At 47.1% G+C, this 17,112-nt stretch overlaps 1 protein-coding gene across 4 annotated transcripts in view; it reads right to left on the bottom strand.

Annotated features, from left to right (window-relative positions):
* The window catches only part of LOC100380299 (actinin alpha 1), a 208,600-nt gene that overhangs the window by 142,603 nt on the left and 48,885 nt on the right, over window positions 1-17,112 (bottom strand). For all 4 annotated transcript variants that reach the window (XM_045723308.1, XM_045723306.1, XM_045723307.1 and 1 more), the window contains 2 exon segments: window positions 10,711-10,825; window positions 8,982-9,101 (listed from right to left, as the gene is read on the bottom strand). In XM_045723308.1, the coding sequence (XP_045579264.1) occupies window positions 8,982-9,101; window positions 10,711-10,825 (235 nt within the window).

Here is a 17,112-nt window from a genome sequence, read left to right as displayed (position 1 = left end):
CATGTGACAAATACAATTTGATTTGACTGTACATTCCCTTTCAGTCGGTCACCAGGTATAACATACTGGCCCCAAGCCAGCTCAGAGGGTACCAAACTAGCCGGGAACACAGGTTCCACTGGCTCCAAGGGGTTACAGAAGCCACCTTTTCCTGTAATACTTAACCCGCCGAGAAGCCTGAACTATCACAGCCCCATGTAGGGAATCAGAACATGCTGCAACTTGGCTATGCACACTGGACACGCTGCCACTGCAGCCTGAAACTCATACAAGGAACTGCAAGTCCAAAACCACAGAATATCTGTCGTGACTTGTAAAAGCACACACACACACAAGCTGCATAGCAGGTTCATTAACCAGAGTCAATGAAGCACGGCTCAAACCCACAGGGAACCATGGTAACCTGGACAAAACGCTGCCTGACATCGACCACGGCGGCCCAAGGCTCTAATCAACAGGGGAACTGTGGTAACTCTGATAAAATGCACAACCTGCATGTCGTCTGACACCTAGCCATAATACCACTAGCATGCTGTCTGACACCTAGCCATACGAACGCTAGCATGCTGTCTGACACCGAGCCATAATAACACTAGCATGCTGTCTGACACCTAGCCATATTAACACTAGCATGCTGTCTAACACCTAGCCATAATACCACTAGCATGCTGTCTGACACCTAGCCATACGAACACAAGCATGCTGTCTAACACCTAGCCATAATAACACTAGCATGCTGTCTGACACCTAGCCATAATAACACTAGCATGCTGTCTGACACCTAGCCATAATAACACTAGCATGCTGTCTGACACCTAGCCATATTAACACTAGCATGCTGTCTGACACCTAGCCATACGAACACTAGCATGCTGTCTGACACCTAGCCATAATAACACTAGCATGCTGTCTGACACCTAGCCATAATAACACTAGCATGCTGTCTAACACCTAGCCATATTAACACTAGCATGCTGTCTGACACCTAGCCATAATACCACTAGCATGCTGTCTGACACCTAGCCATAATAACACTAGCATGCTGTCTAACACCTAGCCATAATAACACTAGCATGCTGTCTGACACCTAGCCATAATAACACTAGCATGCTGTCTGACACCTAGCCATAATAACACTAGCATGCTGTCTGACACCTAGCCATAATAACACTAGCATGCTGTCTGACACCTAGCCATAATAACACTAGCATGCTGTCTGACACCGAGCCATAATAACACTAGCATGCTGTCTGACACCTAGCCATAATACCACTAGCATGCTGTCTGACACCTAGCCATAATAACACTAGCATGCTGTCTAACACCTAGCCATAATAACACTAGCATGCTGTCTGACACCTAGCCATAATAACACTAGCATGCTGTCTGACACCTAGCCATAATAACACTAGCATGCTGTCTGACACCTAGCCATAATAACACTAGCATGCTGTCTGACACCTAGCCATAATAACACTAGCATGCTGTCTGACACCTAGCCATAATAACACTAGCATGCTGTCTGACACCTAGCCATAATACCACTAGCATGCTGTCTGACACCTAGTCATACGAACGCAAGCATGCTGACTAGAAGCAGTTACGTCCAAGCAATAAAACCTGAAAGGCATGTTGGGAACCCCAACTCACTGCAACACATATCACCAAACTGAACAACGGCCAACACGCTGCCACATCGCTACGGGAGTGAGCACACACACTATCCTGTCATACATCAGGGAGATCGTACGGGGGAAGATAGTGTGAAAATGTATGCACTCACTACCGTAAATCGCTTTGGATAGCCTCCACAATCCAATGAGAAAGACATTGCTTAGAAAGCGCCTTACCCTGGGCTCGATTAGAGAAACAGTCAAACAGACCTCCTTGTTCATATCCATATACAGTGCATTCTAAAAGTATTCAGACCCCTTGACTTTTTCCCACATTTTGTTACGTTACAGGCTTATTCTAAAATAGATCGTTTTTTTTCCCTCATTAATCTTCACACACTACCCCATAATGACGAAGCGAAAACAAGTGCAGACATTAATGCAAAATGTATTAAAAATAAAAAACAGAAATACCTTATTTACATACAGTACCAGTCAATTGTTTGGACACACCTACTCATTCAAGTTGTTTTTCTTTATTTTTTACTATTTTCTACATTGTAGCATAATAGTGAAGACATCAAAACTATGAAATAACACATATGTAATCATGTAGTAAGCAAAAAAGTTTTAAACAAATCAAATTATATTTGATATTTTACATTCTTCATATTACACACCCTTATTTACCGCTTGATGAATATGATCTGTAAGATGGTTCCAACATGTTTATAAAAACATTATATTTGGGAACAGTGTAACGTTAACATCCCTCCTCTCTCTCTTTATAATGAACCTTTATCCAGCTCCTGGGAACAGTTTAACATCCCTCCTCTCTCTCTCTTTATAATGGACCTTTATCCAGCTCCTGGGAACAGTATAACGTTAACATCCCTCCTCTCTCTCTCTCTTTATAATGGACCTTTATCCAGCTCCTGGGAACAGTATAATGTTAACATCCCTCCTCTCTCTCTCTTTATAATGGACCTTTATCCAGCTCCTGGGAACAGTATAACGTTAACATCCCTCCTCTCTCTCTCTTTATAATGGACCTTTATCCAGCTCCTGGGAACAGTATAATGTTAACATCCCTCCTCTCTCTCTCTTTATAATGGACCTTTATCCAGCTCCTGGGAACAGTATAACGTTAACATCCCTCCTCTCTCTTTATAATGGACCTTTATCCAGCTCCTGTGAACAGTATAACGTTGTTAACATCCCTTCTCTCTCTCTTTATAATGGACCTTTATCCAGCTCCTGGGAACAGTATAATGTTAACATCCCTCCTCTCTCTCTCTTTATAATGAACCTTTATCCAGCTCCTGGGAACAGTATAACATCCCTCCACTCTCTCTTTATAATGGACCTTTATCCAGCTCCTGGGAACAGTATAACGTTGTTAACATCCCTCCTCTCTCTCTCTTTATAATGAACCTTTATCCAGCTCCTGGGAACAGTATAACGTTGTTAACATCCCTCCTCTCTCTCTCTTTATAATGAACCTTTATCCAGCTCCTGGGAACAGTATAACGTTGTTAACATCCCTCCTCTCTTTATGCTCCTGGGAAGAGTATAATGTTAACATCCCTCCTCTCTCTCTCTTTATAATCAACCTTTATCCAGCTCCTGGGAACAGTATAATGTTAACATCCCTCCTCTCTCTCTTTTTATAATGGACCTTTATCCAGCTCCTGGGAACAGTATAACTTTAACATCCCTCCTCTCTCTCTCTTTATAATGGACCTTTATCCAGCTCCTGGGAACAGTATAACGTTAACATCCCTCCTCTCTCTCTTTATAATGGACCTTTATCCAGCTCCTGGGAACAGTATAACGTTGGTAACATCCCTCCTCTCTCTCTTTATGCTCCTGGGAACAGTATAATGTTAACATCCCTCCTCTCTCTCTCTTTATAATGAACCTTTATCCAGCTCCTGGGAACAGTATAACGTTAACATCCCTCCTCTCTCTCTTTATAATGGACCTTTATCCAGCTCCTGGGAACAGTATAACATCCCTCCACTCTCTCTTTATAATGGACCTTTATCCAGCTCCTGGGAACAGTATAACGTTGTTAACATCCCTCCTCTCTCTCTCTTTATAATGAACCTTTATCCAGCTCCTGGGAACAGTATAACGTTGTTAACATCCCTCCTCTCTCTCTTTATGCTCCTGGGAACAGTATAATGTTAACATCCCTCCTCTCTCTCTCTTTATAATCAACCTTTATCCAGCTCCTGGGAACAGTATAACTTTAACATCCCTCCTCTCTCTCTCTTTATAATGGACCTTTATCCAGCTCCTGGGAACAGTATAACGTTAACATCCCTCCTCTCTCTCTTTATAATGGACCTTTATCCAGCTCCTGGGAACAGTATAACGTTGGTAACATCCCTCCTCTCTCTCTTTATGCTCCTGGGAACAGTATAATGTTAACATCCCTCCTCTCTCTCTCTTTATAATGAACCTTTATCCAGCTCCTGGGAACAGTATAATGTTAACATCCCTCCTCTCTCTCTCTTTATAATGAACCTTTATCCAGCTCCTGGGAACAGTATAATATTAACATCCCTCCTCTCTCTCTTTATAATGGACCTTTATCCAGCTCCTGTGAACAGTATAACGTTGTTAACATTCCTCCTCTCTCTCTCTTTATAATGGACCTTTATCCAGCTCCTGGGAACAGTATAACGTTGTTAACATCCCTCCTCTCTCTCTCTTTATAATGGACCTTTATCCAGCTCCTGGGAACAGTATAATGTTAACATCCCTCCTCTCTCTCTCTTTATAATGGACCTTTATCCAGCTCCTGGGAACAGTATAACGTTGTTAACATCCCTCCTCTCTCTCTCTTTATAATGAACCTTTATCCAGCTCCTGTGAACAGTATAACGTTAACATCCCTCCTCTCTCTCTCTTTATAATGGACCTTTATCCAGCTCCTGGGAACAGTATAACGTTGTTAACATCCCTCCTCTCTCTCTTTATGCTCCTGGGAACAGTATAATGTTAACATTCCTCCTCTCTCTCTCTCTTTATAATGGACCTTTATCCAGCTCCTGGGAACAGTATAACGTTGTTAACATCCCTCCTCTCTCTCTCTCTTTATAATGGACCTTTATCCAGCTCCTGGGAACAGTATAATGTTAACATCCCTCCTCTCTCTCTCTTTATAATGGACCTTTATCCAGCTCCTGTGAACAGTATAACGTTGTTAACATTCCTCCTCTCTCTCTCTTTATAATGGACCTTTATCCAGCTCCTGGGAACAATATAACGTTGTTAACATCCCTCCTCTCTCTCTCTTTATAATGGACCTTTATCCAGCTCCTGGGAACAGTATAATGTTAACATCCCTCCTCTCTCTCTCTTTATAATGGACCTTTATCCAGCTCCTGGGAACAGTATAACATCCCTCCTCTCTCTCTTTATAATGGACCTTTATCCAGCTCCTGGGAACAGTATAACGTTGTTAACATCCCTCCTCTCTCTCTTTATAATGGACCTTTATCCAGCTCCTGTGAACAGTATAACGTTGTTAACATCCCTCCTCTCTCTCTCTTTATAATGAACCTTTATCCAGCTCCTGGGAACAGTATAATGTTAACATCCCTCCTCTCTCTCTCTTTATAATGAACCTTTATCCAGCTCCTGGAAACAGTATAACGTTGTTAACATCCCTCCTCTCTCTCTTTATAATGGACCTTTATCCAGCTCCTGGGAACAGTATAACGTTAACATCCCTCCTCTCTCTCTCTCTTTATAATGGACCTTTATCCAGCTCCTGGAAACAGTATAACGTTGTTAACATCCCTCCTCTCTCTCTTTATAATGGACCTTTATCCAGCTCCTGGGAACAGTGTGGATGTGAGTTAAACCCTCCATAGTGTGTTGCCTTGCCTGTATTATACTGTACACCCACAGGGACCAATGATGGTACCTGGAACTGTATTTAGACACATTAAAACAACATTCTTTTTAGTAGAATTTGATTACAATTTATAAACTGGGTGATTCGAGCCCTGAATGTTGATTGGCTGAAAGCCGTGGTATATCAGACCGTATAGCATGGGTACGCTATAAGGTCTGATATATAAAACATTTAGTTTTACTACTAATTACATTGGTAACCAGTGCATAATAATAACAGCCCTTAGCCGTGGTATATTGGTCATATACCACACCCCCTCAGGCCTTATTGCTTAATTATACACTGTCTTTAAAAGGCCTTATCAATAGCCTAGTGAGTTTTATCTTGCTTATTGACTATGTTTGGCATGTCCATGTCCAGACTGTAATTTACAGTAGGTCTAGCCCCTATATCAGTGAGAATACTATAGACGATGTTTAACAATGCATTTCTATACTGAAGCAAGGCAATTAGAACAATGTGGACTCAAAATATTTAGCAAATATGGGTCCAGGCTATTTAACGAACTAGGCTATAACAGACTAACATTAGAATTGGAGTTAATGACCATAAAACACACAACTTGAAGAAACCACATGTTTAGCCATGGAGCACGTTCTGATTGGTCAGTGACGGGCCAAGCCTCGAAATTCATCAAAAACCCAGCCCCTTTCACACCACCACTGCCAGGAACTGCGCCCATAATTACGGTTGTGAAAATAGCAACAATATTTCTGCCCCCCCCCCACCGAACCTATAGCGCTACTGCCAGCGTTTACATTTACCGCTGTGTTAAGTTAGTTAAACTAGAAACGTGGTTAATACACATACCTCTTTAGCTCAGCTTCTGTTCTGAGGGGGAAGGGAGGAGGAGGAGGGGAAGGCCCAACAATGCTTTTGAGGGATGCGGTCATGTGTGACCACCACAGACAAAACACAAGCATATGCACACGCACACACCAGCTTCCAATTACAGAAAATCCCAGATAGTTTTGTTGCAGACAGTGTCAGAGAACAGAGGTTGTTTTGGGTGTTTATTCAGCTAATAAGAATATGGTTAAGTCCCAAATGGCACCCTATTCCTATTCCCTATCTAGTGCACAACTTTAGACCAGGGCCCATAGTATCCTGTTATGTCGTTCACTACTTTAGACCAGGGCCCTGTTATGTCGTGGCCTAGGGTGGTCTAGTGGTCTAAGCCGATGCTTCTAGATCACATATTCCACTGCAGCATAAACACCTGCTCGTTCCATGACTGACCGGGTGAAAGCTCGTTCCATGACTGACCGGGTGAAAGCTCGTTCCATGACTGACCGGGTGAAAGCTCGTTCCATGACTGACCGGGTGAAAGCTCGTTCCATGACTGACCGGGTGAAAGCTCGTTCCATGACTGGCCGGGTGAAAGCTCGTTCCATGACTGGCCGGGTGAAAGCTCGTTCCATGACTGGCCGGGTGAAAGCTCGTTCCATGACTGACCGGGTGAAAGCTCGTTCCATGACTGACCGGGTGAAAGCTTCGTTCCATGACTGACCGGGTGAAAGCTTCGTTCCATGACTGACCGGGTGAAAGCTTCGTTCCATGACTGACCGGGTGAAAGCTTCGTTCCATGACTGACCGGGTGAAAGCTCGTTCCATGACTGACCGGGTGAAAGCTCGTTCCATGACTGACCGGGTGAAAGCTCGTTCCATGACTGACCGGGTGAAAGCTCGTTCCATGACTGACCGGGTGAAAGCTCGTTCCATGACTGACCGGGTGAAAGCTATGATCCCCTTACTGATGTCACTTGTTAAATCCACTTCAATCAGTGTAGATGGTGGGAAAAGTACCCAATGTAGTGAAGTAAAAGTTGTCAAAAATATAAATAGTAAAGTACAGATAACCCCAAAAAATTACTTAAGTAGTACTTTAAAGTATATTTACTTAAGTACTTTACACCACTGTGTAGATGAAGGGGAGGAGACGGGTTAAAGAAGGACTTTTAAGCCTTGAGACAATTGAGACATGGATTGTGTATGTGTGCCATTCAGAGGGTGAATGGGCAAGACAAAATATTTAAGTGCCTTTGAACGAGGTATGGTAGTAGGGTCCAGGTGCACCGGTTTGTGTCAAGAACTGCAACGTCGCTGGGTTTTTCACACTCAACAGTTTCCCGTGTGTATCAAGAATGGTCCACCCACCCAAAGGTCATCCAGCCAATCTGACACAGCTGTGGGAAGCATTGAAGTCAACATGGACCAGCATCCCTGTGGAACACTTTGGACACCTGCTGAGGGGAGAACGGCTCATAATAATGTCTGGAACAGAGCTAATGGAATTAAACCAAGTTTGATGTATTTCATACCATTCCACTCACTCAGGTCCAGCCATTACCACAAGCCCGTCCTCCCCAATTAAGGTGCCACCAACCTCCTGTGTTGTAGAGTTCATGCCCTGACGAATTGAGGCTGTTCTGAGGGTAAAAGGGGATGTTCCTAATGTTTTGTACACTCAGTGTATCTTTCCTTTCTCCTTTTGTCCTATCGAATAAAGCCCAAAATGTGTGAGAAGTGAGGAAAAAGAATACAGCAGACTCACGGCTGAACTACAGCCTAGTGTACTACAGTCTAGTGTACTACATAGTACTACAGTCTAGTGTACTACAGTCTAGTGTACTACATAGTACTACAGTCTAGTGTACTACATAGTACTACAGTCTAGTGTACTACATAGTACTACAGTCTAGTGTACTTCATAGTACTACAGCCTAGTGTACTACATAGTACTACAGTCTAGTGTACTTCATAGTACTACAGTCTAGTGTACTTCAGAGTACTACAGCCTAGTGTACTACAGTCTAGTGTACTACATAGTACTACAGTTTAGTGTACTTCATAGTACTACAGTCTAGTGTACTTCATAGTACTACAGCCTAGTGTACTACATAGTACTACAGCCTAGTGTACTACATAGTACTACAGCCTAGTGTACTACCTAGTACTACAGTCTAGTGTACTACCTAGTACTACAGTCTAGTGTACTACCTAGTACTACAGTCTAGTGTACTACATAGTACTACAGTCTAGTGTACTACATAGTACTAGTCTAATGTACTTCATAGTACTACAGTCTAGTGTACTTCATAGTACTACAGCCTAGTGTACTACATAGTACTACAGCCTAGTGTACTTCATAGTACTACAGCCTAGTGTACTACCTAGTACTACAGTCTAGTGTAGTACCTAGTACTACTGTCTAGTGTACTACATAGTACTACAGTCTAGTGTACTTCATAGTACTACAGCCTAGTGTACTACAGCCTAGTGTACTACAGCCTAGTGTACTACATAGTACTACAGTCTAGTGTACTTCATAGTACTACAGCCTAGTGTACTACAGCCTAGTGTACTACATAGTACTACAGCCTAGTGTACTACAGTCCAGTCAGTGTCAATAGTGACCAGGGTATTGCTGAACCCACCCTCAGCTCCAATGGACACCAGCTTGACTCCTTTACTGGTTATGTAGTGGAGAGCTTTGTTGACGTTGGAGATCTTGTGGACTCTCATCTTCCCTCTCTCTGGTTTGGCCAAGCGCTCTCCTGGACAAGAAACACAATCAGAGGTCAGGGGTTAGAGGTCACTATCGAACAGGAAACTACAGATACTAGGGCTGGGAATAGCCAGGGACCTCACGATACGATATGTATTGAATAGCCAGGGACCTCACGATACGATATGTATTGAATAGCCAGGGACCTCACGATACGATCTGTATTGAATAGCCAGGGACCTCACGATACGATCTGTATTGAATAGCCAGGGACCTCACGATACGATATGTATTGAATAGCCAGGGACCTCACGATACGATATGTATTGAATAGCCAGGGACCTCACGATACGATATGTATTGAATAGCCAGGGACCTCACGATACGATATGTATTGAATAGCCAGGGACCTCACGATACGATATGTATTGAATAGCCAGGGACCTCACGATACGATATGTATTGAATAGCCAGGGACCTCACGATACGATCTGTATTGAATAGCCAGGGACCTCACGATACGATCTGTATTGAATAGCCAGGGACCTCACGATAGGATATGTATTGAATAGCCAGGGACCTCACGATAGGATATGTATTGAGTAGCCAGGGACCTCACGATACGATACGTATTGAATAGCCAGGGACCTCACGATAGGATATGTATTGAGTAGCCAGGGACCTCACGATACGATATGTATTGAATAGCCAGGGACCTCACGATACGATACGTATTGAATAGCCAGGGACCTCATGATACGATAGTATTGTGACTCTATATGTCCAAACATATTGCTCACTACATGCTGCAGAGGGACAAGAGAAAGCCATGAGAAAATGAGTTTTGGCGGTAAAACATGTTGGCTCACCATTTAAAAGATTTAAAAGGAAAATGGAGAACGAGCTATAGGATGATAAAGACCAGAGTTTTGGCATGTGGAAAACCCACAAAACATTGCTGAGATACAGCAGTTCTGCATGTAAGAGTGGGCCAAAATGTCTCCTCAGCACTGTGAGAGACTAATGAACTACAGGAAGTGTTTGGTTGTAGTCATAGGAGCTAAAGGTGGTACACGACCAGTTATTGAGTTTAAAGGGGGCAATTACTTTTTTCACACAGGAGAATTGGGTGTTGCATAAGTTTGTTAATTAAAAGAAGGAAATAAGTATTATGAAATAAATGAAATAAGCATATGTAACGTGTGTGCTGGGAGTCAGGAAGTAAGTTCAGGGAGTGAATAATTTAATAAATAAAAATAATACAAAACAAGAAACACAAACAACGCACAGACATGAAACAGAAACGATGACGCCTGGGGAAGGAACAGAGCAGAGTGGTGAACTAGGGCGCCAGAGAGGGAGTATACGTGACGCTGGTAATTGTTGTGTTATTTGTTCACTCAGGTTATCTTTATCTAATATTATGTTTTGGTTGAAGATCTGATAACATTCAGGATCAAAAATATGCAAAAGGTAGATACAATTAGAAAAGGGGCAAATACTTTTTCATGGCACTGAACATGTGGGCACCATTACAGGTACATGTGGGCACCATTACAGGTACATGTGGGCACCATTACAGGTACATGTGGGCACCATTACAGGTACATGTGGGCACCATTACAGGTACATGTGGGCACCAAGCCTTTCCTCCTCACCTGATATGACCTCCAACAGCAGCATGAGTTTCAGTCCGTCTCTGAAGTCCTCCTCGATGTTCTCGATCTGCGTTCCTGCTTTCCTCAGGTGGGAGTTACACCAGGCCGTGAACGTCTAGTGAAGAGAGAGGACACCACAATCAGTTAGTAAGAAAGGAGCAGGATGGTAGTTACCATGGATGGCGAAGTTACTATGGTGTTTGTTACTATGGTGCAGGCATAGTGAAGATGAGAATATAGAACACGGTAGAGAACAGAACACTGTAGAGAACAATAGAATAGAACAGAGAACAATAGAACACAGTAGAGAACAATAGAATATAACATTAAATAACAATAGAATAGAACACATTAGAGAACAATAGAATAGAACACAGTAGAAAACAATAGAATAGAACACAGAGAACAATAGAACACAGTAGAGAACAATAGAATAGAACACAGTAGAAAACAATAGAATAGAACACAGAGAACAATAGAACACAGTAGAGAACAATAGAATATAACAGTAGAAAACAATAGAATAGAACACAGTAGAGAACACAGTAGAGAACAATAGAATAGAACACAATAGAGAACAATAGAATATAACACAGTAGAGAACAATAGAATAGAACACAGTAGAGAATAGAATTGAACACAGATAACAATATAACACAGTAGAAAACAATATAATAAAACACAGTAGAGAACAATAGAATAAAGCACAGTAGAGAACACTAGAATAGAACACAGTAGAGAACACTAGAATAGAACACAGTAGAGAACACTAGAATAGAACACAGTAGAGAACACTAGAATAGAACACAGTAGAGAACACTAGAATAGAACACAGTAGAGAACACTAGAATAGAACACAGTTGAGAAAAATATAATACAGTAGAGAACAATAGAATAGAACACATTAGATAACAATAGAATAGAATAGAGAAGACTAGAATATAACACAGTAGAGAACACCAGAATAGAACATATTAGATATAATAAAATACAGTAGAGAGCAATAGAATAGAACAGTAAAGAACACTAGAATAGAACACAGAGAACAATAGAACACAGTAGAGAACAATATAACAGTAGAGAACAATAGAATAGAACACAGTAGAGAACAATAGAACACAGTAGAGAACAATAGAATAGAACACATTAGAGAACAATAGAACACAGTAGAGAACAATAGAACACAGTAGAGGACAATCAAATAGATTATACAACAAGTGGGTGTAATCCTGAATGCTGATTAGTTAAAACCGCATTCCAGCCGGTGTCTATTCCACAAATTACCACCGGTTTAATCTGTTCCATCTGATTGTGCAATCTACTGTCTCATCAGCCCAGGCAGGGAAGTTATAAACTTTATCTCCACTATAAAAAGCATCTAGATATTATCTCACGTCTTTTAGACTAACATTTTGTATTCAACAGCAGAGATTTGTATAAACCTTCCTGTCTGTCTCTCCGACATTTTCAACATTGTTTCAATATTCAAATTGGATCTCCAGCTGTCCCATTGTAATGAACGTGTCGGGAGTCTGGACGAGACAAGACAGGCAGCGTTTCTCAGCCAGTCAAAATCATGAATCAGCTGGCATCATTTTTATGGATATATAAAAAAAAAAGCAAAAAAAAAAGGTAAAATGTAGTGCAGCTAGTTTGCAGTGTTTCCAGCTTCAGTTTGAAGTGATTGTGTTTAGCTGTGTTGTTGGCTAGCTCCTCTGAACAACAGTGTCCTAACGAGAGAGCACATTTTCTATGACAGGTGAAATCGCATCTCATTAACTCATTGTTATGGATGTATCCAAATAAATGTCACTAGAAAACAGTTTAAACTAATGCAAATGCAGCTACTTTGTTATATTTTGTTATTCTGGCTGCACTTTTTGACGTGACTGTAAGTTAGCTGTAGTTGGCTAGCTAGCGAGGAAGGGATGTGAACGTTGCCAGCCAGTATGGCAATGGAACATTTAGAATGAACAGAACAAAAAAAACTGGGTCACGTCTCCAGCAATCCTAGATTTGGACTATATCTTGTGGAAGGATGAAATAGTATGAATAAATTAATAAAAATAATATTTTATATGAAAATATGTCAATCATTATTTGAATACGTTGGTAACCCGTTGTATAAATCTGAAAATGTCCTCGAATCCGTTGTTTGGAGGACATATTGACTTCGTCTCGGGCCTAACGACACTCGTATCCTCCTAACACCGGCTTGGAGGGCATTATCCCTTAAATAGAACACAGTAGTACAGAGTGTCTGTGTGTTCTAGTGGCAGCAGCAGATCCAGAGGATTCTCAGCCATGGCTGGTATGTTACTAACATAACCATCTGATGACAGGAAACATCTGGGCTCTCCCTCCCCCTGCCTCCCACTCTCTCTCCTTCTCCCTCCCCCTGCCTCCCACTCTCTCTCCTTCTCCCTCCCCCTGCCTCCCACTCTCTCTCCTTCTCCCTCCCCCTGCCTCCCACTCTCTCTCCTTCTCCCTCCCCCTGCCTCCCACTCTCTCTCCTTCTCCCTCCCCCTCTCTCTCCTTCTCCCTCCCCCTGCCTCCCACTCTCTCTCCTTCTCCCTCCCCCTGCCTCCCACTCTCTCTCCTTCTCCCTCCCCTGCCTCCCACTCTCTCTCTCTCCCCTCCCCCTGCCTCCCACTCTCTCTCTCCCTCCCCCTGCCTCCCACTCTCTCTCCTTCTCCCTCCCCCTGCCTCCCACTCTCTCTCCTTCTCCCTCCCCCTGCCTCCCACTCTCTCCTTCTCCCTCCCCCTCTCTCTCCTTCTCCCTCCCCCTGCCTCCCACTCTCTCTCCTTCTCCCTCCCGTCCCTCTCGCCATCCTTCTCTCTCTCCCTCCCCCTGCCTCCCACTCTCTCTCCTTCTCCTTCCCGTCCCTCTCGCCCTCCCCCTGCCTCCCACTCTCTCTCCTTCTCCTTCCCGTCCCTCTCGCCCTCCCCCTGCCTCCCACTCTCTCTCCTTCTCCCTCCCCCTGCCTCCCACTCTCTCTCCTTCTCCCTCCCCCTGCCTCCCACTCTCTCTCCTTCTCCCTCCCCCTGCCTCCCACTCTCTCTCCTTCTCCCTCCCCCTCTCTCTCCTTCTCCCTCCCCCTGCCTCCCACTCTCTCTCCTTCTCCCTCCCCCTGCCTCCCACTCTCTCTCCTTCTCCCTCCCCCTGCCTCCCACTCTCTCTCCTTCTCCCTCCCCCTGCCTCCCACTCTCTCTCTCTCCCTCCCCCTGCCTCCCACTCTCTCTCCTTCTCCCTCCCCCTGCCTCCCACTCTCTCTCCTTCTCCCTCCCCTGCCTCCCACTCTCTCTCCTTCTCCCTCCCCCTCTCTCTCCTTCTCCCTCCCCTGCCTCCCACTCTCTCTCCTTCTCCCTCCCGTCCCTCTCGCCATCCTTCTCTCTCTCCCTCCCCCTGCCTCCCACTCTGTCTCCTTCTCCCTCCCGTCCCTCTCGCCATCCTTCTCTCTCTCCCTCCCCCTGCCTCCCACTCTCTCTCCTTCTCCTTCCCGTCCCTCTCGCCCTCCCCCTGCCTCCCACTCTCTCTCCTTCTCCCTTCCGTCCCTCTCGCCCTCCTTCTCTCGCTCCCTCCCTCCCCCTGGCTCCCACTCTCTCTCCTTCCCTCTCCTTCTCCTTCCCGTCCCTCTCGCCCTCCTTCTCTCTTGCCCTCCCCCTGCCTCCCACTCTCTCTCCTTCTCCCTTCCGTCCCTCTCGCCCTCCTTCTCTCGCTCCCTCCCTCCCCCTGGCTCCCACTCTCTCTCCTTCCCTCACCTTCTCCCTCCCGTCCCTCCCCCTGCCTCCCTCTTTCCCTCTCCTTCTCTCTCCTGTCCCTCTCGCCCTCGTTCTCCCTCTCCCGCCCTTCTTCTCCCTCCCCCCTCTCGCCCTCGTTCTCCCTCTCCCTCCCTTCTTCTCCCTCCCCCCTCTAGCCCCCTTTCCTCCCCCTCTAGCCCTCCTTCTCTCTCCCCCCCTCTAGCCCTCCTCCTCTCTCCCGTTCCTCTCGCCCTCCTTCTCTCTCCCTCCCCCTGGCTCCCACTCTCTCTCCTTCCCCCTCCCTTCCCTCTCGCCCTCCTTCTCTCTCTCCCTCCCCCTGCCTCCCACTCTCTCTCATTCCCCCTCCCTTCCCTCTCGCCCTCCTTCTCTCTCTCCCTCCCCCTGCCTCCCACTCTCTCTCCTTCCCTCTCCTTCTCCCTCCCGCCCTCCTTCTCCCTCTCCCTCCCCCTGCCTCCCACTCGCTCTCCTTCCCTTCTCCCTCCCGTCCCTCCCCCTGCCTCCCACTCTCTCTCCCTCTCCCCTCTCCCTCTCTCCCCCTCGCTTGCTCTTTCCCTCCCCTCCCTCCCTCTATCCCTTCCTGCATCCTTCCTTTCCTCAGCCTTCAGCTCGACAGCCTAATGACTTAACGGGAGCTGGCATGAGCACGGGGCCCGCCATAACACCATGCACCCCGCTGAGAACCCATCTTTATGAGAACCTGGGTTAATCACACACATACCCCCAGTCTCCAGCGGCGGGGAGGACCGGCAGGACTGGAGCAGAGCAGAGCAGAGAGAACCCAGCCCTCTTATTGAAACCCCGGCCCTCTTATTGAAACCCCGGCCCTCTTATTGAAACCCCGGCCCTCTTATTGAAACCCCGGCCCTCTTATTGAAACCCCGGCCCTCTTATTGAAACCCCGGCCCTCTTGTTGAAACCCCGGCCCTCCTATTGAAACCCCGGCCCTCCTATTGAAACCCCGGCCCTCTTATTGAAACCCCGGCCCTCTTATTGAAACCCCGGCCCTCTTATTGAAACCCCGGCCCTCTTATTGAAACCCCGGCCCTCCTATTGAAACCCCGGCCCTCTTATTGAAACCCCGGCCCTCTTATTGAAACCCCGGCCCTCTTATTGAAACCCCGGCCCTCTTATTGAAACCCCGGCCCTCTTATTGAAACCCCGGCCCTCTTATTGAAACCCCGGCCCTCCTATTGAAACCCCGGCCCTCCTATTGAAACCCCGGCCCTCCTATTGAAACGCCGGCCCTCCTATTGAAACGCCGGCCCTCCTATTGAAACGCCGGCCCTCCTATTGAAACCCCGGCCCGTCCTCTTTATGAAACCCCGGCCCGCCCTCTTTATGAAACCCCGGCCCGCCCTCTTTATGAAACCCCGGCCCGCCCTCTTTATGAAACCCCGGCCCGCCCTCTTTATGAAACCCCGGCCCGCCCTCTTTATGAAACCCCGGCCGACCAGCTCTCCAGGTCATTCAAGCACTTTGCAGCACTAACCCATAACATACCATCGCTGGCCTGGAGTGTTGTGGTCAGGGCTCTCCTGCTCTGAGGCTACAGTCGGTGGAAAGGATAATCCAGCCGGGTTGGCTGAGGCCTCATGCTCCACAGGGAACAGAGGGGTAACTAAGTAAAAAGAGAGGCAGTGAAGCACTAGATGAGATGCAGGAACTTTTTCCTGTTGTCTGTCTGTGGTCTGAAGGCACAACCTACTACAGAAGCAAATACCATAGGAATTAAGAAAGCATCTGGGTCTTAGATGACCCTAGTTTTAGAGCCTGTCTGTTTATACTACAACATGTAAAAGGGTGTCTGTTTCTACAGTATAACAGTAGAAGCATATTCCAACAGGAGGACATCAAGGCCATAAATATCTCGTCTCCCCTTCTCTCTCTCCTCCTGTCTCACCCCTCCTTCCCCGTCTCCCCCCTCCTACCCCTGCCTTTTCCTCCCACCCCCGCCTTCCCCTCCTTCCCCTCCCACCCCCGCCTTCTCCTCCCACCCCCACCACCCCCCGCCTTCTCCGCCCACCCCTGCCCCCGCCCCCGCCTTCTCCTCCCACCCCTGCCCCCCCCGCCTTCTCCTCCCACCCCCGCCACCCCCGCCACCTCCTCCCCCCCTGCCCCCACCACCCCCGCCTTCTCCGCCCACCCCTGCCCCCGCCCCCGCCTTCTCCTCCCACCCCTGCCCCCACCGCCTTCTCCTCCCACCCCTGCCCCCCCCGCCTTCTCCTCCCACCCCCGCCACCCCCGCCTTCTCCTCCCACCCCTGCCCCCCCCCCCCGCCTTCTCCTCCCACCCCCGCCACCTCCTCCCACCCCTGCCCCCACCACCCCCGCCTTCTCCTCCCACCCCTGCCCCCCCCGCCTTCTCCTCCCACCCCTGCCCCCCCACCCCGCCTTCTCCTCCCACCCCGCCACCCCCCGCCTCCTCCCACCCCTGCCCCCACCACCCCGCCTTCTCCTCCCACCCCGCCTTCTCCCACCCCTGCCCCCACCACCCCCGCCTTCTCCGCCCACCCCTGCCCCCCCACCACCCCCGCCACCCCCGCCTTCTCCTCCCACCCCTGCCCCCACCACCCCCGCCTTCTCCTCCCACCCCCGCCTTCTACTCCCACCCCTGCCCCCACCACCCCCGCCACCCCCGCCT

This window comes from Salmo salar, chromosome ssa09 (assembly GCF_905237065.1).
Source record: "Salmo salar chromosome ssa09, Ssal_v3.1, whole genome shotgun sequence".
Taxonomy (NCBI): domain Eukaryota; kingdom Metazoa; phylum Chordata; class Actinopteri; order Salmoniformes; family Salmonidae; genus Salmo; species Salmo salar.
The sequence above is the reverse complement of the archived record's forward strand: the minus strand, read 5'-3'. Positions and strand labels throughout refer to the sequence as shown.